This window comes from Talpa europaea (assembly GCF_964194135.1).
Source record: "Talpa europaea genome assembly, chromosome: 10".
NCBI classification, from domain to species: domain Eukaryota; kingdom Metazoa; phylum Chordata; class Mammalia; order Eulipotyphla; family Talpidae; genus Talpa; species Talpa europaea.
The window spans coordinates 96267735-96288861 of NC_140077.1; the positions used below are offsets into that span (position 1 = coordinate 96267735).

The following is a 21127-nucleotide window of genomic DNA, read 5'->3' on the forward strand; positions in this document are numbered from 1 at the left end:
GACACGCACGACGCGCGCACACCCCGTCCCGCACCGGCCCGGCCGGTCCCTTCCCCACCCCGCCCCTGGGCGCCGCAGCCCGTCTGGGCCCTTCCCCCATCGCGCCAGACGGACTCTAAGTTCCGCCAATCCACCGGCAGCGCCCTGGAGCGCTCAGCCAATCATCACGCGGCCTGGGGCGGACTCCCTCTAGCCCCGCCCAGGAGGAGGGAGGGAAGAGAGGCGGCCGCGTAGTAGACGGGAAGGGTTATCCGTCAATCAGAGCCGAACCTGGAGCCTAACGGCGGCTAGAGCAGCTACTGAGCAAGCGCAAACTCAACAGCAGGTAGCCCTCATCTGCATACGGAGGCGGGGTTTAGGGAAGAGGTGGAGAACTGGAAATGACCAACCCCAGTGAGCGTCTGCCGGATGTAACCCCGCCCACTCTCTCCGCCCACAAAGGAACGGCCGCAGTTGGGACTGGCTGATTGGGTAAAAACCTGCCGGACATTCTGTCAGGATTGGTGCAATGATTCTTTTCGAAGTTTGCAGCATCCAATCAAAAGGTGAGGATACCTTTCTTCAAACACCGTCCAGCGGGTTCCTCCGCAAGATTCTCACGGAAAGTAGTCCCCGCGGGCTCGTGGTCGGCGCCGCGCTCTCCGGCCAGGGTGGGCTGCGGCGCCCGGGGCCGCCTCTCCTCGCCCGCGGGGCTGCGCTGCCCCCGGGGACAGCGCGCGGGGGGCTTGGGAGGGTTCTCGGCGCGCGCGGACACGTGCGGGCGGCGGGCGCGGCGGAGTCGCCATCGCTGAGTAACGCCGGGCGCCGCGGGGCGGGGCCGGGGATTTGAATCGGGCGGCGGGCGGCGGCGGCGGCGGGGGGATGCGTGGTCGGGCTGCGGGGCCCGGGGGAGTCTGCGGCCTGGGCCGCCCCTGCCTGGCGGGCCGCGGTCTCCTCCAGAGCGCGCCCTCCGGCACCGGGGAGCCAGACCGGCGCGGGGCGGCCGACGGCCACCTGCGGCCGAGCGTGGAGAGCCGAGCCCGAGAGGCGATCCGAGCCCGGAGCGAGGTAGGGCGGGCGTCGGGGGGGTTTCAGGCTCGGCGCGGCCGCTCGGGGGTCTGCCGCTGGGCCCGCTCCCGGGCCGAGTGTCCTCCCGTGCCCTGCGCCGGGTCCTTTCGCGGGCTCCTGCAAACTGCAGGTTCAGGGGTCCCCGCAACCCCCCGGGGTAGGATTCCTGGGCATTTGCAAACCCGCATCCATCCTGAGCAGGGACGCCAGGGGATCCAGATGTTCCCTAAGGTCGAAAAGCAAATGGCTTCTAGCAGTTTCCCTTTTTATTTTGAGTCCCCAAAGTAGTCTCTGGACGTCTGTTTTCATGGCAGTGTGGAGTGCATTGGGAGTCAGTCTTGGTTGAGGATTTCGATTGGGTCACATTAACTTTGAGGGTAATTTTTCGTCGCCTTTTTAACTGTCTAGGTGGATACCACTTCCGAAGGCAAGGAGTCCCCTGAAACCAAAGAGTCTGCCATTATTGATGGTGGTATGTAGTGATCTCTTTCTGGCCTCTCTGTGGAGTTGCATTCTCGGGCATTGTCTTGATATGGACAGTTCACCTTCATAACATGTTGTCTCTTTCAGAAAAGGCCTCTTTCACGTTGGGCAGTAAATTTGTAACTCCTCATAAGGAAGCAGCAGAAGTGACTCCTAATCTTTGCACAGCAGACACCTTTAAATCGCCTATGAACTTTTCCACTCTAACTGTAGAGCAATTGGGAATCACACCTGAAAGCTTTGTAAAAAACTCTTCAGGTAAGAGAAGCTGTCATTCTACTCCAGTGCTTTTAAAGTTTTAAACATAACTTTAAGAGTTTTGTATGTCTGTCTAAGTTGATTGCCTCTGCAGCCTTCTTCATTAAGGAGACATAGCTGCATGGGACCACTGGGGTAACATTGCTAAGTGAGAGCTGTGGTTCTCGCCCATACTGGAGAAGGATGTGTGTGTGAATTTTTAATAGTTTTTGACATGATGCATGGGATATAGTGATTACTTAAGTGATGCCCTTATGTTCAGTGATGTCTGGCCTAAATTAGAGATTGCTGAAGGGCAATTAAGAAATATATAGAGGGCCTCCCCAGTGGCGCTGCGGTTGAGCGCTGGGTTGCGAAGCTGCCTGCAGCCTCTGCAGCACCAGTTCGATCCTTGGCTGCTCCCCGGCCACCAGAGGAGGGTTCCACATGGCGCGCAGACCTCTCCTGCCTCCCGCTGCTCCCCTCAGCAGTGTACTTCAGTCCTTCTGCCTGCTCTGGCTCTCGTGAATTCTCTCACCCTCCCGTGCTTCTGACTGTACCCAGTGCTTTTATAAATAAATCTTTAAAAAAAAAAAAAAAGAAAGAAAGAAATATATAGAACATTGAAAGATTGGGGTATACCTCCTTCGAAATCACAAATAGAAAATGGACTTGGGCTAATCTCCTTTAAGGAGCCGAAATAAAATCCATTTGTGAAATCTGATTTAGAGAAGAAAGGAAAATGAGAATGGAATTAGAGAAAAACATTGTAAAAGTGAGGATAAATGAGGGATTTGAAAATCAAAGTCTCCACCTAGGTAACACATGAGTGAGGCAAGACCAGAGTGACACACCATTCTCTATTCTCATCGAGAACATCACAGGTAGACCTTTAAAAAGGTGGATTTATTTTTTATGTTTAGGTGTATGGTCAGAATTCAGGGTGGTGTGCTGAAGGTACGTAGGTATCTACGAGAAACAAAAGATCTGGAGGAATGAAGAGCGTGAGCTTACCTGTGCCCAGGTGGAGAGCTTTTCTCTTAGTCCAAGGCCAGTCATGACCACCTCTGGGCAGAGAATGGGAACCTTAAAATGTGCTCTTGTGTTTATCCCAACATGTGCTCTTGTGTTTATCCCAACATTTGCTCTTGTTTTTTTTTCCCCAATAAATACCTTCCATGTGCCAGGGGCTGTTGATAAATAAATCAGCAGGGCAAATACCCCTGCCCAGCTGATCCTGTAGGAGCCACTTTGCCCATAATTCTCTAGATTTCTGTACCACCTGCTTATCATGTTCCCTCTCAGAGTGGTATATCACTGCAATTCAGGCCCTGGTTTCTTGTATTGATCCAATTTAAAAGAGAGTCTTCAGTCTCATGTGGTACATAGAGAAAACATGCAAACAGAAGAACTAAATAAAACAGAAATAAACTTTTAGACTGTATGAGCAAATAGCCACTGTCGGGGCCCACAAGGATTGGTAAAATTGGATATTAGCGATCCATTGTATAATGGAGGATGGAATTGGACTTTTACTGATGAATTTGATGACGTACATACATGTTGATAATTTTAGTGATGCACACCTGAAACAAAATGTTATGATGCAAAGTTACTAAAAGGAGAATTTTCGTTATAGGAAAGTCATCATCCTACCTTAAAAAATCCAGACGTCGCTCTACAGTTGGTGCTCGGGGTTCTCCTGAAACAAATCATCTTATTCGATTCATTGCTCAGCAGCGGAATTTGAAAAATGCAGGGAAGTCTCCTTTAGTGCACAATTCCCCTTTTCAGGTATGATTTTTTTTCTGGATTTTGTTTTAGATTCTTCTGGGGAAAATGTTTTAGCTTAGATCTGGAGAGAGATTTTTCTTTCTATGTTATAGAGAATGTGCAGTTAGCATAATGTGATGTTGAACATGGATTTTAAAAAAGTTATGAGATACTAAATGGCTTTCCAGAGGAGTTTTCTATTTTGCAAACTTTTTTCTAGTTAACGTCTACTTTCCTGTGATTGTTATAGAGCAACCCCGATATTAAACGGGTTCCTGGCTGTGGGTCCTCACCCGCGCGCTTTAAAGGGACTTATGAATACTCTACTACAGACACACACAAAAGGGTTAATAAAAGGTTTATTTACAAGAGAAAAAGAAATAAGGAAAATGTACAACTCAGGGAGAAAATAGGGAAATAAAGTCTTTAATGCGTCCTACCCGATCCGACGACCTGGAAACCCAAAGTCACTCTCAGAGCTGGCTGGACGCTGCGAGCTGGCCGCGAGCCCAAAAAATGGAGAGCCCCCAAAGCCCACGTGTCTGCCTTTTGTATCCACCTGGCTGCTTAGCCCCACCCTCAGGTCCCAGCCACCTTCCCTTTGGTGGTGATGGGATTTGGAGTTCCCAGTGTCTTTGGCTTTGACCTGGGGTGGGGGTGGAGTCCACAAAGCCTATATGGAATTTGCTTTGGGACATCCTTTTCCCCCTAACATGATGAGGGAAGGCAGTGTTTCTGGACCTTTTCCTTTTAATCCGTTTTCTCTAAGTCACTAGTTTTTTCATGACATCATGTGTTGGCATGGAGGGGTAAGAGTCCCCCGAAACAAAATGATATGTGGGACAACCTGATGGCAGGGAGAAAATTATTTGTCTGATGATGGGGAAGACCTCAGATATTTTTTTGAGATTTTTGCAAGTATACAGCTTCTAAAAAAAGTTGAAAGTATTTAGTAGGATTTACATAATGTTTCTGTAAAGGCTTACTATGAAAGGCATAGTGCCAGCTTACCCTTCTTGAAGAATGACAACTTTTACTCTTTTGATATTGGACTTCCTATTTTAAAATACCCTTAGATTGCAACTGCTTTACCACTGTACATGAGGCTGTAGAGGATAGTACAGTGGTTCTCAAAGTTTGTCTACAGATCCCAGCAATCCTGAGTCCTTGAATCCTCTGCATATCCGATGAATTTTACTCTACCACCACATTGGAATTGTTGTTCTAATCTAGTGTAGAAATCTATTTTGGAAATATTTTCCATCAATTTTGGAAATGTGACTGTACAGAGGTCAAGATTCCACTCATTCATTCATTCAACAAGTATTTTGGTTCCCCATCCTTTATGTGGCCCGCTTTTTCGATTCTGGAAGCTCTGTTTCTGGTATTATAAAATTTCATGAATGGGTGTCTTTCATTTGGATTGTTGAGGACATGACAGTTCTCTTGGAAGTTTTCTTCCTCATTTTATGGCATCTCTTTTCCTACAGATTCCATTTTGTGGCCTGGCTTTTCAGACTCTGTCTCATGCTTAGCTCTTTCTCCAGATGGCTGTGATCCTTCATTATTCATATTTAAAAGTAGAATACTTTAAAAATCTTACTCGGAGCTCAGTGTGCAGGTTCTGGGTTTGTGCTTTCCCTCATCACAGAAAAGTGGATATTAACTAGAAAAAAGTTTGCAAAATAGAAAACTCCTCTGGAAAGCCATTCAGTATCTCATAACTCTTTCAAAGTCCATGTTCAACATTGATTTCCAGGTGGGACAGCATTTCCACATGGGACAATAAGTTCACTTTTTCATTGGAATATAGTGAAAGTTTCATTGTTTGTTGGGAAAACTTGGAAAAATTCCAGTTATGGTGCACAGCCTTCTGCCTTCAGCTCTTCCTAGAGTTCAAAAGTCCTGAATATCTGTGTCCCCTCGGAAAAGCAAAGGCTCCTCTCCCCCCTGTTTTGGACTTTACAGCACATGAAACTCTCTGTAATCAAAAGTTGTGAGGAAAGAGAGACACGCACAGATTATGTGATGATAACAGCTTGATTATTGTTATAATTAATTTCATATAGTTAACATGGGAATATTTACAGTTTAACTGATAATTATTTGGTTATCTGATTTGTTAAAGTCTGCAGAGGGTATTAAAATTACTATATTTCACGGTTTAGGGTTATTTGATATTCAGTATATGGGGGTCTTTTTTGTTGTTGGCAGGCAAGACATACTGCTCATTGTAAAAAATGAATTATGTGCATGAAAAAATACTTGTCTTAGTCAAACCATAAAAAAACAGCCTTACAGTTTGACATATTCTGTACTGTCTCAGCCCATATATTTATAAATACAGAGATTTTAAAAAGGGTTATAGTTTATGTAAAGTTCAGTGATAAACCTTTCTTGTTTGTGGAGGGATCTGTGGGTTCCAGGGCTGCTGCTAGTTTCAAAGTTGTTTCTGTTGTGAGTCCTACCTATTGCTTTTGTTTAGATACCAGAGCCTCATGGGGGGTCTGCAGCAGGTCTGCTTGTTTCCTGTTGTCAAACCACACTAAAGAGCTTCTCTTCATTTCAGCTTCAGCTCTCAGGCCTAAGTCATTTTTTGTTGACATTCCATATTTGCTTTAATTTTTTTCCTCTCATTTTTTTAAAGATATATGTTATTACCACAGCCAAATATATCATGACTGTACTTAAAGAATTACTTGAATATATATTTCTAGAATCCAGGATTGTTAAAAAATAAGGACTTTTGAGTTTTTGTGAACAAGTCACTAATTGGCCTTTCACCGCTGAGATTTGCCTCTGTTGTAAATGCCCTTGAGGTTTTTGTTTTAGTGATTATTACAACTTAATATTTCAGTTCTCATTCCTTCTCTTTCCTTGATCAACAAGTCCACTGAATGCATGAATAAAGCAATTTAAGATAGTTACATGTTCTAATCTACTGACATGTTCTCAGATCAACTAGTGGAACATTTTGGGTGTTTTTGGTAAAGTATAAGGGCCTATACGCTTAAATAATTCTGCAGATTTTCTCCATCTCAGGGGAAAAAAAACACTTTAGAGGGGAAAATTCCAGCATTGTCTTGTTTTCTTTATTGAGTGTATCAGCATATACAAGGGCCAGTCCAGCATCCGGGTCATTGCAGGTCCCGACTTCTATCACGCCAGTGACCTTGTTCTCTCCCCTGCCACAGCCATCCTCTTAGGCGGCACTTGATGGTGTATCATTGTTGATATCTTTCTCTGCGATCTCTCCTCCCTGCGTTTCATCTGTTTAAGTTGCCTTAATAGTTCTCTCATCGAAGCCTCCTAAACTATTGCTCTTACCTCCTTTCATGGTTTTCCCCCACATTATCTTACCATTTCCCTACTAGAGTCCATATTCCAATGGTGTGAAATTTTCTCACCAGTACTTTTCTGAAGTTTTAAGAATTTTATATAAATATAGGTATCATGTAGGCAGGTATTTAAACAATCAACTGGCCCTATAGGGTTTTTCTTTCTTTTAAAAATAAAAACAGCATCATATAACTTCCTTTTCCTCACATTTGTCCTTTTTCAGAGCTTCCATTTTCTTCTTTTTTAGCTGGTGCTTTTGGTATCTCTCTCTTAATACCATGGTGCTTCTGCTATTTCGTAATCTTTCAATGTTAAGCATTAACTGTAGATTTTCACCATGGACAGTGAAGAATTACTCCTCTTCTTCATACCTCTGGGTTTTTTGTTTTTTTTTTTCCCTGCATAGAAGAACTGGGGTGTAGGTCAGAGTTGGAGGTGGTAAGAGGAGTCACCTGAGACTGAGTGGGGAGCAGAACAGGCAGATTTACTGAAATACTCTGCTAAGGGGAGCAGTGGGCAAAACAGGAGAGGTCTGCTGCTCCATGTGGGTTAACTCCCTGACTGGAGGTAGAACTGAAGTTGTAGAGATGATAGCGCTGAGACTTAACCTCTAGGCCACCAGGGAGGCCTCTTTTGTTATACACATACGTATTGCTTCCCTTCCTCTGTACCTTCCCTGTAGCTTGGTCACGCCAGTATTAGATGTTTACAGTATTGTGGCCATGTATGTTATTCTGAGCTGATTTTTCTCCTGCAGTTAAGGATAACTTCAGTGTCTCTTAACTGTTCCTAGACCCTTGTGGTGTCCCATTTCTGTGCCTCTCCATTACAGTAAAGGTCTCTGCACAGGACTTGTTCTTCCTTCCCTCCCGTCCTCTACTGCTGGCCACTCCACTAGGGCTTTTGTTTCTGCCATTCACTAAAAGGACCTGTCATCATTGGCCAGATAGTCTGCGCTTTGTCAAGACAAAGATTAAATCTAGGTATTCTTCTTTAGTAAGAAGAGGTAACTTTAGTAACTCTTGGTAGGTTTTACCACACTCTCTTGAAAACAGTGTTCACTTGGTTTCTGGGATACCACACTGACCTGTGTCACTGGTCATGTCTACTGTTTCATTTGCTGGTTCCAACTATTTTTTCAATTTTTTCCTTAAAAATGCTTGAGGTAATGCTTCCTTTGCCTTTTTTGCTTTCCTTAAGCAGTCTAACCCATTCTCATGGCTTTGAACATCATCTATAGATTGATGGCCCAAAATTATGTGTAACTGGCCCAAAGCTCCCTAGAACTCAAGACCTGGAGATAATAGTTGCCTAGTCATCATTTCCACTTGGGTGTTCTAATAAGCATTAGACGACCACAACCAAGCTACAGTTTCTACTCCCCACCAGTTCTCTAGTCCACTTCCCCAGTTAATACATGCCACAATCTTCCAGTTACGCAAGCTACTCTAACCTGTCTGCTTTGTTCATTCTTCCCCATCTCCCACATCTAACTTGCCATCTTTTGGGCTCCATTTCCAACATCTACCTGCAATTCCTATGTCCCTGAAGCTCCACTTCTTCACCTCTACTGTGATTCCTGCCTGGATCACCAACTGCTTTCTTCTAACTACTTTCTTTACTTCCCACCTTCCTTAATACAGCCATCATTTCACTGAGCAGTCAAGGACACAGTTAAAATAGAAATCAAGGCATTCATTCATTCTGCTGCTTAAAAACCTTCTCATGGGACCTCCATGGTGGTGCAAGGGTGTAAGCACCACACTATGAAGCAATCCACAGCCTCTGCAGCACGAGTTCGATCCCCGGCGGCCACGGAGCAACCCACATGGCACAGCAGACCTCTCCTTTCTCACCCGCTGCTCGCCGCAGCAGTGTTTTTCAGTCAATCTGCCTGTTCTGTTCCCCACTCTGTCTCTGGGGGATCCTCTCACCGCCCTCCCAATCTCTGGCCTGTACCCCAGTTCTTGTATGCATAAATAAATCTTTAAACAAAAAAACAAACTTTCTCACTGCTTCCTGTTAAGAGTAGAATTAAATCGAAGTCCCTTCTTTTTTTTTTTTTTTTTTTTTTTTAAAGATTTATTTATTATTTATACAAGCACTGGGTACAGTCAGAAGTGCAGGAGGGTGAGAGAATTCACCAGAGCCAGAGAGGGTTGCAGAGCAGGCAGAAGGACTGAAGTACACTGCTGAGGGGAGCAGCGGGCGGCAGGAGAGGTCTGCGCGCCATGTGGGACCCTCCTCTGGTGGCCGGGGAGCAGCCGGGGATCAAACCGGCGCTGCAGAGGCCGCGGGCATCTTCGAAACCCAGCGCTCAACCGCTGCGCCACTGGGGAGGCCCCGAAGTCCCTTCTTAAAGTCTTTATTGCCCCCTCTGTTCTGAGCCCTGCCTGACCCGCTCATCTCCCCAACTCCTGCCATTCCTTGGGCAACCTGACCTTCCTGCCACAGCCTGTTTCTGCTGGAGGCCTTTGTTCTTGTTCTTCAGAATGCCCTCCCACCCAAAATATCTTCTCTTAACCACTAATTTCTCATTATATTGTTTTCAGTTGTGACTTAGGTAGAGAGCAAGCTAAAGCAGCACTTTTAGTTAATCACATTATTTCTGTTTTCTCAATAGCAGCTGTGCCTGAAACTATATTAATATGTTTTCAGAATTTCACTCAAGAAGGTAATTTCTCACCTGTATGCTGAGCTCCTGAAACCATTTCTGGTACATGGAAGGAGAGCTATTGCGTGACCAACACAATTGATGTGACAAAAATACCAAAAAGAAGTACATTTTGAATGTTTCATTTGCTTTTTACATATGAACCTTGTTCTCATTCTCTATCAGGAAATAGATAAGAAACAGTTTTGCTAAGGGAAATTTTAATTTGTTTTAAGTAGTTTTCAAAGTGCCTCAAATTATGAATGTCCTGTGCTGTTTATGTCATAAAGGTTTACATCATCAACTACATTTGAATTTCATATGTTCTCTTATTATGTAATAGCATTTGTTTTATGAATGTATTTAACTGGGAAAAGAATCAAGCATGTGAGAGATTCACCATCAAACATGACTTCAAGATCTTAACTGATTTTCTTCCATCCCTTAGCGGGAGGTAATTTTTTACTTTAATGTTTACCTGCTGATATAATTTTTTCAAATTGTCACTGTCTCCAAATAGTGGCACTATGTTTGTCTGAATGTTCAAGGAAAAAAAAAATAAAATAAAAAAACCTGGATAAAGAACTTAATTGCTAATTCATTTCTGTGGTAAACTGAATTCTTAAATTGTCTATTGCTTGGATTTATCTGACATTTCTATCCCGGTTAGTGTGAATTTCTTGACTCTGGCTAAAATCCTGTTAGCATGATTTCTAGAGTGCTCCTATGCTTATTAGACCAACAGTTTGGCTCTGTATTTTCAATGAATGGCTTTCAGTTCTAAAGAGGTGAGGTTTCATGAAATCAGGACCACTTAGCTGGGGAAAGCCAAAGGGGAGAGGGTAGATGAGAGGGTGGGTGTCTATCAGAAAGGATGTGTGGATGGCAATGAGTAGTTAGAATAGCTTGGATTCAACTCCATAACCTGGGACCTATGCTTGACAAAGGCATCATGCAGATGATTTTCAATAGTTACTTTTAGCAGACCTTTTGGTAAAAATTTCCAAATAGGCAGGTTCTTCCTTTCCTTCTTCCTTGTCCCAGTTCCGGGATTCAGTTTTTTCTGGTGTTCTCCACGTCTCTTGGACTCACCTCTCTCAAGCATTTGTGTGGGAAACATCTTTCCTGCAAATTTGATCTACTAACGCTGTCTAAGGTTTTGTGTTCTAAGATATGAACGAGAGCCAAAAATAATCCTTTTTAAGAGTTGGTTGGTCCCCAGATAACTGGGGATGTGTTTTGTCTGGTGCCTTTTGGAAGAGTTTCCCATTGCCTCCAGACTTGTCTGGCTCATGGATCTGTTCACATCAGCGTTGACCATCCTGGAGCTCCACAGCCATGTGTGGCGTGAGGCTCTTCCTCTTTGCTCAGGTTTTGCTAAAAATGGGAGGCGCAGTAGGGAAACTGCAGTGATGTCAGTGCACATCCCAGCTAGCTGTGTGAGGCTCCAGGACAAGGGCGGGGTGCTGCGCTCCACTCCCCAGTTCTCTTTGATCTTTGAAAAGCCTCTGTGCATTTAGTTTTAGATTCAGTGTTTATAGGCCTCAACTATAGAAACTTTAATTTGACTTATAATACCCTCTTCATATCTGTATTTCCACAGAGCAGCCCTGGTCTGTATCGAAATGTTAATTCTTTAAGGGAACGATTATCCTCCTTCCAGTCAGCTTTTTGCTCCATAAAGGAAAATGAGAAAATGACTGACGACCCTGAATTCTCAGAGGCAGGAGGAGAGTTTGAGACAGCAGACATGCGTAAGTAGAAAGAATTCAGTCACTTTGAACTTACTTGTTTACATGGGCCTCTGCTATATATAAAAAAATTAATTTCATAGTGTGAAAGTAGCCCTTCATAGCACAATTCTATTTCTAAATGAAGCCTGACGTTAAACTTTGGGACATTTCATACAAAAATATGGATTTCTAGGGGGCCTTCCTGGTGGCACAAGGGGTTAAGACGCAACCTACGAAGCAATCAGCATCCACTGCAGCGCAAGTTCAATCCCCGGCCAGGTAGCTGACCGACATGGCGCAGCAGACCTCTCCTGTCTCGCCCACTGCTCCCCTCAGCAGTGTATTTCAGACAGTCTGCCTGTTCTGTTCCCCACTCTGTCTCTGGTGAATCCTCTCACTCCCCACACCTCTGACCTGTACCACCCAGTTCTTGTATGTAGAAATAAATAAATAAATAAATAAATAAAAAAAAGGAACTGTGACTATAAAAGGATTCAGTTTAAAAAAAAAAAAATCTGGATTTCTGGTTTTTCTTGGGGGAAAAGCCCTAATATCAAGCATTCCTAAATGTATATTTCCACGTTAAGTTTTTTTTTTTTTTTTTTTAAAGATTTATTTATTTATTTATACAAGCACTGGGTACAGTCAGAAGCGCGGGAGGGTGAGAGAATTCACCAGAGCCAGAGTGGGGAGCAGAGCAGGCAGAAGGACCGAAGTACACTGCTGAGGGGAGCAGCGGGGGGCAGGAGAGGTCTGCGCGCCATGTGGGACCCTCCTCCAGTGGCCGGGGAGCAGACGGGGATCGAACCGGCGCTGCAAAGGCTGTGGGCAGCTTAGCAACCCAGTGCTCAACCGCTGCGCCACCAGGGAGGCCCCCACGTTAAGTTTTAAGTGTTAAAAATGTTGGGACTGATTAGATCATTTTAACTTATGAGCTAATTTTGAATGTGAAAACCTTGATATTTAAAGGATTATTAAGTTTGGCAAGCACTTGTATGAATATCAAGTACCCAATGACTTTATAAATTGATGTGTCTAATCTGGGCATATTCTTGACCATAACTTATAGGTTGTAATTCATTGGGTTATTTATTTATTTTTTAAAAAAGATCGATTTATTTATACAAACACTGGGTTACAGGCCAGTGGTGCGGGAGGGTGAGAGAATTCACCAGAGACAGAGTAGGGAGCAAAACAGCAGAAGGACCGAAGTACACTGCTGAGGGGAGTAGTAGGCTAGAGAGGAGAGGTCAGCCTCGCCATGTGGGAATCTCCCTGGCCATCTGGGAATCGAACCGGTGCTGCAGAGGCTGTGGACAGCTTCACAGTGCTGCCCTCAACCCACTGAGCCACCGAGGAGGCCCTCATTGGGTTATTTTATCTGCCACTTTTGATTTTCTAAGTACAAAGCATTTCAAACACCAGAATTAGACAAAATCTTGTCCTTACTGTAACTGTCACAACCTCTGCACCCCAGTGTTCCAAATGATTCTGCTTTGGTTTCTTGAACCATCTTCAAATACATTTCAGGACCTGCCTGCATGCAGTGTGCTACGGAGACTTAAGTCCAGTTCTTCTACCTCTTCTGTGCGTGATCCACTACCAATACTCTTTGTATATGTAGTTTGTAATTTATGTTTTCCTGAATTTTTAAGTATTTTATTTACATAACCACTAGAGGTCTGCTGATGATTAAATTACCTTTTTGTAGGAACATGATTTGTTACCTTTAGGAAGAACTGAGGCATGTTGTGGCTTTTTCATAAAATCACACATAATATAAGCAAAGCCAGCATTAGAATAGAATTACTACCATTAAAATGTTCAAAAGATTTCATTGTAAATGTGAAGACAGAATAAGGTAACATCTCAAAAATTCCAGTGTATTTTTTAGCATGACTTAGTATAAAGTCTGAAAAACATTATTTCTAGCAGTTAAATTTATTATTTTTTAGTAGTCATGTTTTCTTGCCTTTCAGTTATAGTACCTTTTTTGGATAAAAGAATGTATTAGATGTTTCTCTTAATTAATAAACTCAGACATTAAATTTTGCTATTATGATATATGAAGTTTTAAAGTGATGTTGTATAAGAAAATATTTATGCTTGTGTTTTTTGGTTATATGTTACTTTCTATAAAAAGCCAAAAAACAAAGTGTCGGTGAGTGTCAACAGTCTGAGTTCCCTGCGAAGTTATCATCCAAACGTCGGAGAATATCCTCACAGAGCAACTCTGAAGAGAGTCTAACTGATGCACTTAACCTCCAGATCTTCAGTGTTGTCACTTCTGCCAATACAGACAGAATATGTGCTGCTGAAACATCTCTTGCCAAAGTTTCCGAGGTAATTCACTTGCTGGAAACAGAAAAATGAAGCTTTGGCTTTCTGACCAGGCAGTTTTTTTTTTTTTTTTTTAAGTAATAAATTTTATTTTTATATTCCCCCATACAATTGCAAACGCCCCATTCTGACCCCAATCCCTCCCCTCCCGCTCCCCACCCCCCAAAAAGTGTCTCTGGTTCATAGTTTTTTGTTGATTTTGATTTTCACTTTCTTATATTCATTTTCCTGGTCCCTTATTTAAGTTTTCTAGATTCCTGCTATGAGTGAGACCATCCGGTATTTTTCTTTTTCTTTTTGGCTTATTTCGCTGAGCATGATCCCTTCCGGCGCCATCCATGTTGCTGCAAATTGCATGTGTTTATCTTTTTTGAATGCTGAGTAATATTCCATGGTGTATATGTACCACATCTTCTTGATCCAGTCATCTATTTTTGGGCATTTGGGTTGTTTCCAAAGCTTAGCTGTTGTAAACTGTGCTGCTATAAACAGGGGTGCAGGTGTTCTTTGGAATTGATGTTTCTGTGTCCTTTGGGTAAATACCTAGGAGTGGAATTGCTGGATCATATGGAAGCTCTATGTTTAGTAGGTCCAGAAATCTCCACTCAGCTCTCCATAGTGGTTGGACCAGTTTGCACTCCCACCAACAGTGTAAAAGAGTTCCTTTTTCTCCACACCCTCGCCAACATTTGTTATTGCTAGTTTTTTTAATATGTGCCATTCTCACTGGTGTGAGATGGTATCTCATGGTAGTTTTGATTTGCATTTCCCTGATTACAAGTGATGTTGAACATTTTTTCATATGTCTGTTGGCCATATGCATTTCCTCTTCAGAGAAGTTTCTTTTTAGCTCTTCTGCCCATTTTTTGACTGGATTATTTTCTTTGTTGTTGCTGAGTCTCATCAGCTCTTTGCAGATTTTTGTGATCAGTCCTTTATCATTAGTGTTGGGTGCAAAAATGTTCTCCCAGTTGGTGGGGTTTCTCTTTGTTTTTGTTATTGTCTCTTTTGCTGTGCAGAAGCTCTTTAATTTGATGTAGTCCCAGCTGTTTATCTTTGCCTTCACTATCACTGCTTTGGGTGATGTGTCTGTAAAGATGTCTTTGATGTGCAAATCCCGTAGTGTTTCGCCTATATTTCCTTCTATGTATTTTATGGTTTCAGGTCTTATGTCTAGTTCTTTAATCCATTTTGAGTTGATTTTTGTGTATGGTGTGAGGTAGTGCTGACCAGGCAGTTTTAAGAATGTTGAAATAATGCTGAGACCCTTTTTCAGTGATAGTAACTAGTTCTGCTATATTGCTATATCACAGGTTTTGAATTACACACATGCTTGTGTGTGTGTGTGTGTGTGTGTGTGTGTGTGTCCTAGTAGTTAATGTTTGTTGCTAGTTGGTTTGTTATTAGAGACCATTTTGATAAATGTGTTGCTTTTGATTATGAAGAACACTTTCTGAGAGGAGATTAAGTCCTGTGGTCTCTGCCTATAGGCTGCTGTTCTGGATGCTCATGGTACAAGAGTGAGAATCACATCCTGCCATTGAGCTGAGGGAGGCAGACAGATGAGCGTATTGTTTATACATAGCTGGTAAATTAGGTGAAGATTACGTATGGACGGTGCTCTTTAGGCTGAGGATCTTGCACTTCGGTATTGCTGCCCTTAGCTGCTGTAATCCTGGCTAAGAAGAAGGGTGCTGTATAGCAATTAGTTTATTTGCTCTGTTCACTTGTTTCAAGTAACTGTAGGGGTTTTTGTTGCTTGTAACTACCTATAGCCTGTCAAGATGACCAAAGACACTAACATGAATTAAATAATATTTCTGAAGATTCTTGACCTTCACTCTAATGTCAGTGGGGAGCTGGTTCTCTCATGGCTGACTCTCTCTTATACTGTTAGTCCAGCAAGTTCCCGTTTCTTCAGTGAGAGGAAACACCTAATGCCATTAGCATTGAATCTTTTGCACCTTCTCTGTCACACAGGTGCAGCACCTTCTTTTGATCTTATTTAGACTGACATAATAAAAATGATAGTCATTGAAGAATCTTCAGGATCTAGTAGGTTTCATCTCTATTTCAGAGTTACATTATAATGTCTTCTGCTGGATTCTAGCTAATATGTAAAATAATCACCCCACAGTACCAATAATAATTGTTCCTTAGAATTTTGGTTGGGGCCTCCCCTGAGGGCGCAGGCAGTTGAGCGCAGCGCTGTGAAGCTGTCTGCAGCCTCTGCAGCGTGGTTTTGATACTGGCCGGCTGGGGAGAATCCCACATGGTGCGGCAGACCTCTCCTGTCACACTTGCTGCTCCCCCCAGCAGTGTATTTCAGTCAGTCTGCCTGTTCTGTTCCCAACTCTGTCTCTGGTGAATCCTCTCACTCTCCCGCACATGTGGCCTGTACCCTGGTTCTTGTATGTATGAATAAATAAATCTTAAAAAATAATAATAAAAATAATTTTGGTTGTTTGGACATCAATCACGATGCAGAAATGATTTCCACATGAATGTGAGTGTGGTTTCTATGCTGGTCACTAACAGTTTTCCTATCATAGCTGTTGATACCTTGTGTTGTTTGAATGATGATTGTAAAGCATTTCCTCTTTAAAGAAAGCACTTAACATAATTTTCGAGACTTCAGTTGGTAGGGTAAAAAAATGTGTCCTATCATCTTTTCCTTCGGAACTGAAAATTGCTTGGTGGAATGTTCAGGAGGCAGTTAGAATGAATACAGTAGTTCCCTTATCCTTGGGACATCTCCTAGGAACTCCAGTGGCTGCATGAAATTGCTAATAGTACTGGACCCTATATGTTCTGTTTTTTCTTGTATGTACATATTGGTGATAAAGTTTAACTTATAAACTAGGAACAGTAAAAGATTAACAGCCATGCATAATAATAAAACAGAGCACTTATAACAATATACTGTAATAAAAGAGATTATGGTATCTCTCAAAATACCTTATTTTGTGTAATATTTTCCAGCCTCAGTTGACTGCGAGTAACTGACATTTCAGAAAGCAAAACCACAGGGCTGCTATAAGTAATAAATTGAATTTTTTCCCCCCCCAAGAAATCTTCTGAGTCTTGTTTAACACAATCTGGATATTTGGTTGAAGAGTCTGTTCCAATTTTAAATCTCACAGAGGCTTCAAGTGGTAAGTATTTAATTTTTCCTTAGTATATGTGCCAATTAACCCCTTGAAATATTTGTTGAGTGTATACCTTTATGTGGTGAACCTATATGCTAACATTTTAGAAAATGAAGATCATTACATTTTAGGAACTCATTGGCTAGCAGAAATATTTCAGAATTCTCATTATGTGAGAGATAATATTTTCTTTTTTGACTGCTCTAAGAATTAGTAAAATATTTCCAAACTGATAGACTCTATGTATTGTTTATAGTGAACAATAGACTGGACATATTAACAAGAAAGTTTCTTAGAGAAAATGGTACATGTATTTGGGGTTTTTAAGCATGTGAAAGGAAATAGCATTCAAGACCTAAATTTGCATTGCTTTTCCCAAAGTCATTCTGCTTGTACTGAACAAAAGTCACCAGGAAGGTATCAGATTTGCTTTCACTCTACCTGTGTCTTTATCTTTAAAGTGAAACTTTATAGACGAGTACTTGAGTTTTGCTTTTTATCTGTTCTGAGAATCTCTTCCTTTCAGTTGGAATATTTAACTCATTAATATTTATAAGTCATGGTTGATACAGTTTGATGTAAATCTGGTGTGTAATATAATTTCTGTTTGTTCTTTGTGTGTTTTGTTTCTCTGTTTGCTCTTTTTTGGTTTTATTTGAAAATATCTTAGATATTCATTTACCCGTTACTTTTTAAACTATACCTCATTGCATCTTGTTTTTTCCTAATGATTGGTTACTTAAGGGATTGCAATATACACCCTGAACTTTTTACAGCCTACTTAATGTTAATTTTTTGCATCTTTCATGTGAAAATTAGAAACTTGACAGACTGTAAATCTAGCTCCTATCTGCCCCCCATGTCTTCCTGGTCCATCACACCATAGCTAGCTAGCATCTATATCACAAGATGCTATCTTCTTGCGTTAAGCGATCATGCATATTTGGGAGCAGACAAATTGATCTTTATTTCAAATGTTCTTCATTTCTTGTTGAAGAACTGAATTATCCTCTGATATCATTTCCTTTCAATCTGAAAAAGAGCGTCTTTCAACAATTGTCGTGTCCATCTGCTTGGACTTGTTAACTGTGATCATACAATGGAGCAGACGATGGGTGGGTGGATAAAGCACGGAGTTGGGTTATGAGTTTGTTTTCTAGATAAAATAAGATGCTTCACCATATCTCTTTGCTCTGTTTCATGGTACTTTGTAGTAGAAGTGACATATTCTTTGGTCATAGTTATAGAATGTATGAAGCATAGTCAATAAACACTGCCATCATGCCAGACACTTTCCTATCTGAGTGGGAACATCACAAGAGCCAATATAACCATGTTCAAACTTCACTGGCCTTAATATTGCATGAGACAGAGAAAGACAAGTCTTGATTAAAGGAATCTAGTGCTGAATTCAATGTTTTAAACTGGTTATTTGGCGGCACCCAGAGTTGGCTTTGTTGCCAAATGTAAGCACATTACACGATGCTGCAGAAGTCAGAAATCATGACCTGACAGGAGACTGGAGGCAAGGCTCTCAAATCAGTCTCCCTGAGGATGTGACTTAGGGTAGAAAATACAAGTTGGTAAAGTCTGATTTTTATTTGGATTGAGACTCAGCACCCTTTACTTCTGAATTTGATAGATCTAAGCATGAGTTGGCATATTTGTTCTGTCTTCCATGGCTATTTTCTGGCCAGCCAGTGAGATCTCATCCCAAGGACAGTGAACACTTTTCTGGGGCTGCACTAGGAAGCACAGCTTGTCACCTTAGGAAAGATTGGTGTCGTTCCCCCCCCCCCCCCCTTTAAAATGATAGGGGTATTTTTGTCCCATTGTTGCAAGACCACCATGACCTTAATGGTTTCAGGGTGACCAGTGCCATTACTCGGTCTTCTTTATATATTTCTAAATGAACTGCCAGAGGTTACTCCCTGGGCCAACTGTATTTGGATTGAATTTCTTAATATCATAATAGTCCCTTTGTAAATACATAATCAGTTTGGTCTAGTACAGACAGACTCAGATGCTGTCCCCCTCTTAGAGTCACATGTTTATTTTGAAGGAATCAAGGTTGCTGACTGCGCAGAGGACAAAGGATCAAGTGGCACTGTTTCATTTGGCAAATTCAGGGAAGTGAGCACAGACACAGGCCTGGGAGTCAAGTCCCCAGTTGCTCCATTGTGCAAGAGGGACATTCCATCCTCAGAAACCTTCATACTTCGCTCTGTGCTGAAGAAACCTTCATTGAAACAGTTTCAAGAAAGTCTACAGGTAAGGATAGAGCTGCATTTCCTAAAGCAAATTGTATAAGAGTTCATTTTGCTTTAAAACCAGTACCTCTAAAATGTTACATGTCATACTGGTTTCAAAGAAAATGTCTTGCCCTAATTTTTCCGTCGTCTTTTTTATAAACAACATGAAATATAGTATGTAGAATCTATAGGTAAACTATATTTCAGAAATGTTTCATAGCTATGTGTAAGTTTATTAGTAATTTCTATCTAAAATATTTGATCTAAAAATCAAATATATGGTCTTTTATAGGAATGCAGTCACTAAACTAGGCTAGATGAGAAGTACGTTGATGGGAACGAATTAGTATTTTTTTACTTTTTTGAGTCATTTCTATTGACTATTCTGGCATATATTGTATGTATACAGCAGCAGAACTTAAGACAAGGTTTAAGTTACATTTTTTTTTTTTAAAGATTTATTTATTTATTTATTTATACAAGCACTGGGTACAGTCAGAAGTGCGGGAGGGTGAGAGAATTCACCAGAGCCAGAGCGGGGACTAAAACAGGCAGAGTGATGAAATACACTGCTGAGGGGAGCAGCGGGCGCAGGAGGAGAGGTCTGTGCACCATGTGGGACCCTTGCCGGCGGCCGGGGATCGAACCGGTGCTCCAGAGGCTGCAGGCAGCTTCTCAGCCCAACACTCAACCGCTGCGCCACCAGGGAGGCCCCTGGTTTCCTTATCTATTAAAGGACAATGTCAATAACTACTTAACAGGCTAATTAGAGATATATGAAATTAACATCAGTGTCTGACAAATGAGAAGTACATTTTTTTTAACCCATAGGCATTGTAACTATGCCTAAAATTGTATGTTTCTAAAGCCAAAATGAACTAGACTACCTGCAGTCTACATTGGAGATATGGGCAGATATTTTCAATGTTTAAACTGTTGATTTGGGTCTCTTGTCACTGCTGGTTCATATCGTTATTTGCTTCTTCTTGAAGAGACTTACTATCTTAATGGTCCACATAACTTTTGTTAACAATTCTTCATAACCAACATCACATCCTGCCACTAAAATCATGAGGACTTTTATAACTGATGATTTTTTTTTTTAGTGAGCTGCCCAGAGTTTGTAGGTATACACAATTTGAGTGTTTGTGAATGGCTTCAATTAAATATAAAAGTTAGCATGAATTTTGTTTCATGAGTTTGCTTACTTTACAAATTCTGATCCATGCATTTTCCTGGTCATGTCTCACTAACTTGGGAGATAGTTCGTTAAGGGGATTTGTTGGGGCTGGACTGTTACTTTGAGGAGTTTCTGCTCTGGGTTGGGTGCTCTGGGGAAAGTGAGTAGCTCTGGAGGACAGGGCTGCTTAGGGGTTAGAGAAGACTGGACAAGCAGTGACCACTTGGTGGTGACTCATCCAGCCTGCAGCCCTGGCTTTTTCTTGCTTTGTGCCAGGGGCCCTGTGTTTCCACTTGCCCCATCTTTTTCTTTGGGGTTAGCACTCGCCTTTCCTTACCATCTTGCCTACTAATCATGCCTACAAATCTACTATAATCTTGTAGGAACACAGAAGAACAAATATTACCTCTGTCCTTGTTCCTTTCTTAAGAGTATGGTATTGTGTGCTTCTCATGTTTAAAAGATCAAGTAAACTACGATTATACCATTTACTATTTAATGTTTTTCTTTTCTTAAAATTCTTCCACCTCAGACTGTAGTCTGTCTCATCTGACACCATGTACTGTAAGTACCTAGAATTCTAGTTAGTCGCTCATATTTTCATTAACTTTATTTTCTAGCTAAAAAAATGAGAGAATGAATTTAGTGCACATATGGGTTTCTGTTTCATAATTTTGGCCTAAAATATAGTTTACTGTCATGGTGGTTTAAGCCAGAACAGTTATGGAAGTAAAGGTAACTGCAATGCTATATGGTTCATCTTTTCTAGAAAAATTCCAAGTTTCCATTCTTAGTGACTATATATATGTTTGTGTATATATAACAGCCCTCATTGGTGTATACCTTTTTAGGAACACTGTGACAATCTCTGTGAAGGTGGGACTCATCCCAACTTAATCTCAAACCTTGTAAACTGTTGCAAAGAACAAAAGGCAGGTAAG

The 21127-nt window shown here is 41.8% G+C and overlaps 1 protein-coding gene across 1 annotated transcript in view; it reads left to right on the plus strand.

Annotated features, from left to right (window-relative positions):
* Window positions 1-1601: 1601 nt before the first annotated feature.
* CDCA2 (cell division cycle associated 2) overlaps window positions 1602-21127 on the plus strand; it is a gene marked incomplete at both ends in the record, with an annotated part of 34912 nt that continues 15386 nt past the window's right edge. The window contains 7 exons of the mRNA XM_084245573.1: window positions 1602-1788; window positions 3407-3561; window positions 11136-11286; window positions 13409-13608; window positions 16676-16760; window positions 18817-19025; window positions 21038-21122. Of these exons, the coding sequence (XP_084101699.1) occupies window positions 1602-1788; window positions 3407-3561; window positions 11136-11286; window positions 13409-13608; window positions 16676-16760; window positions 18817-19025; window positions 21038-21122 (1072 nt within the window). The remainder of the gene's footprint in view (window positions 1789-3406; window positions 3562-11135; window positions 11287-13408; window positions 13609-16675; window positions 16761-18816; window positions 19026-21037; window positions 21123-21127) is intronic.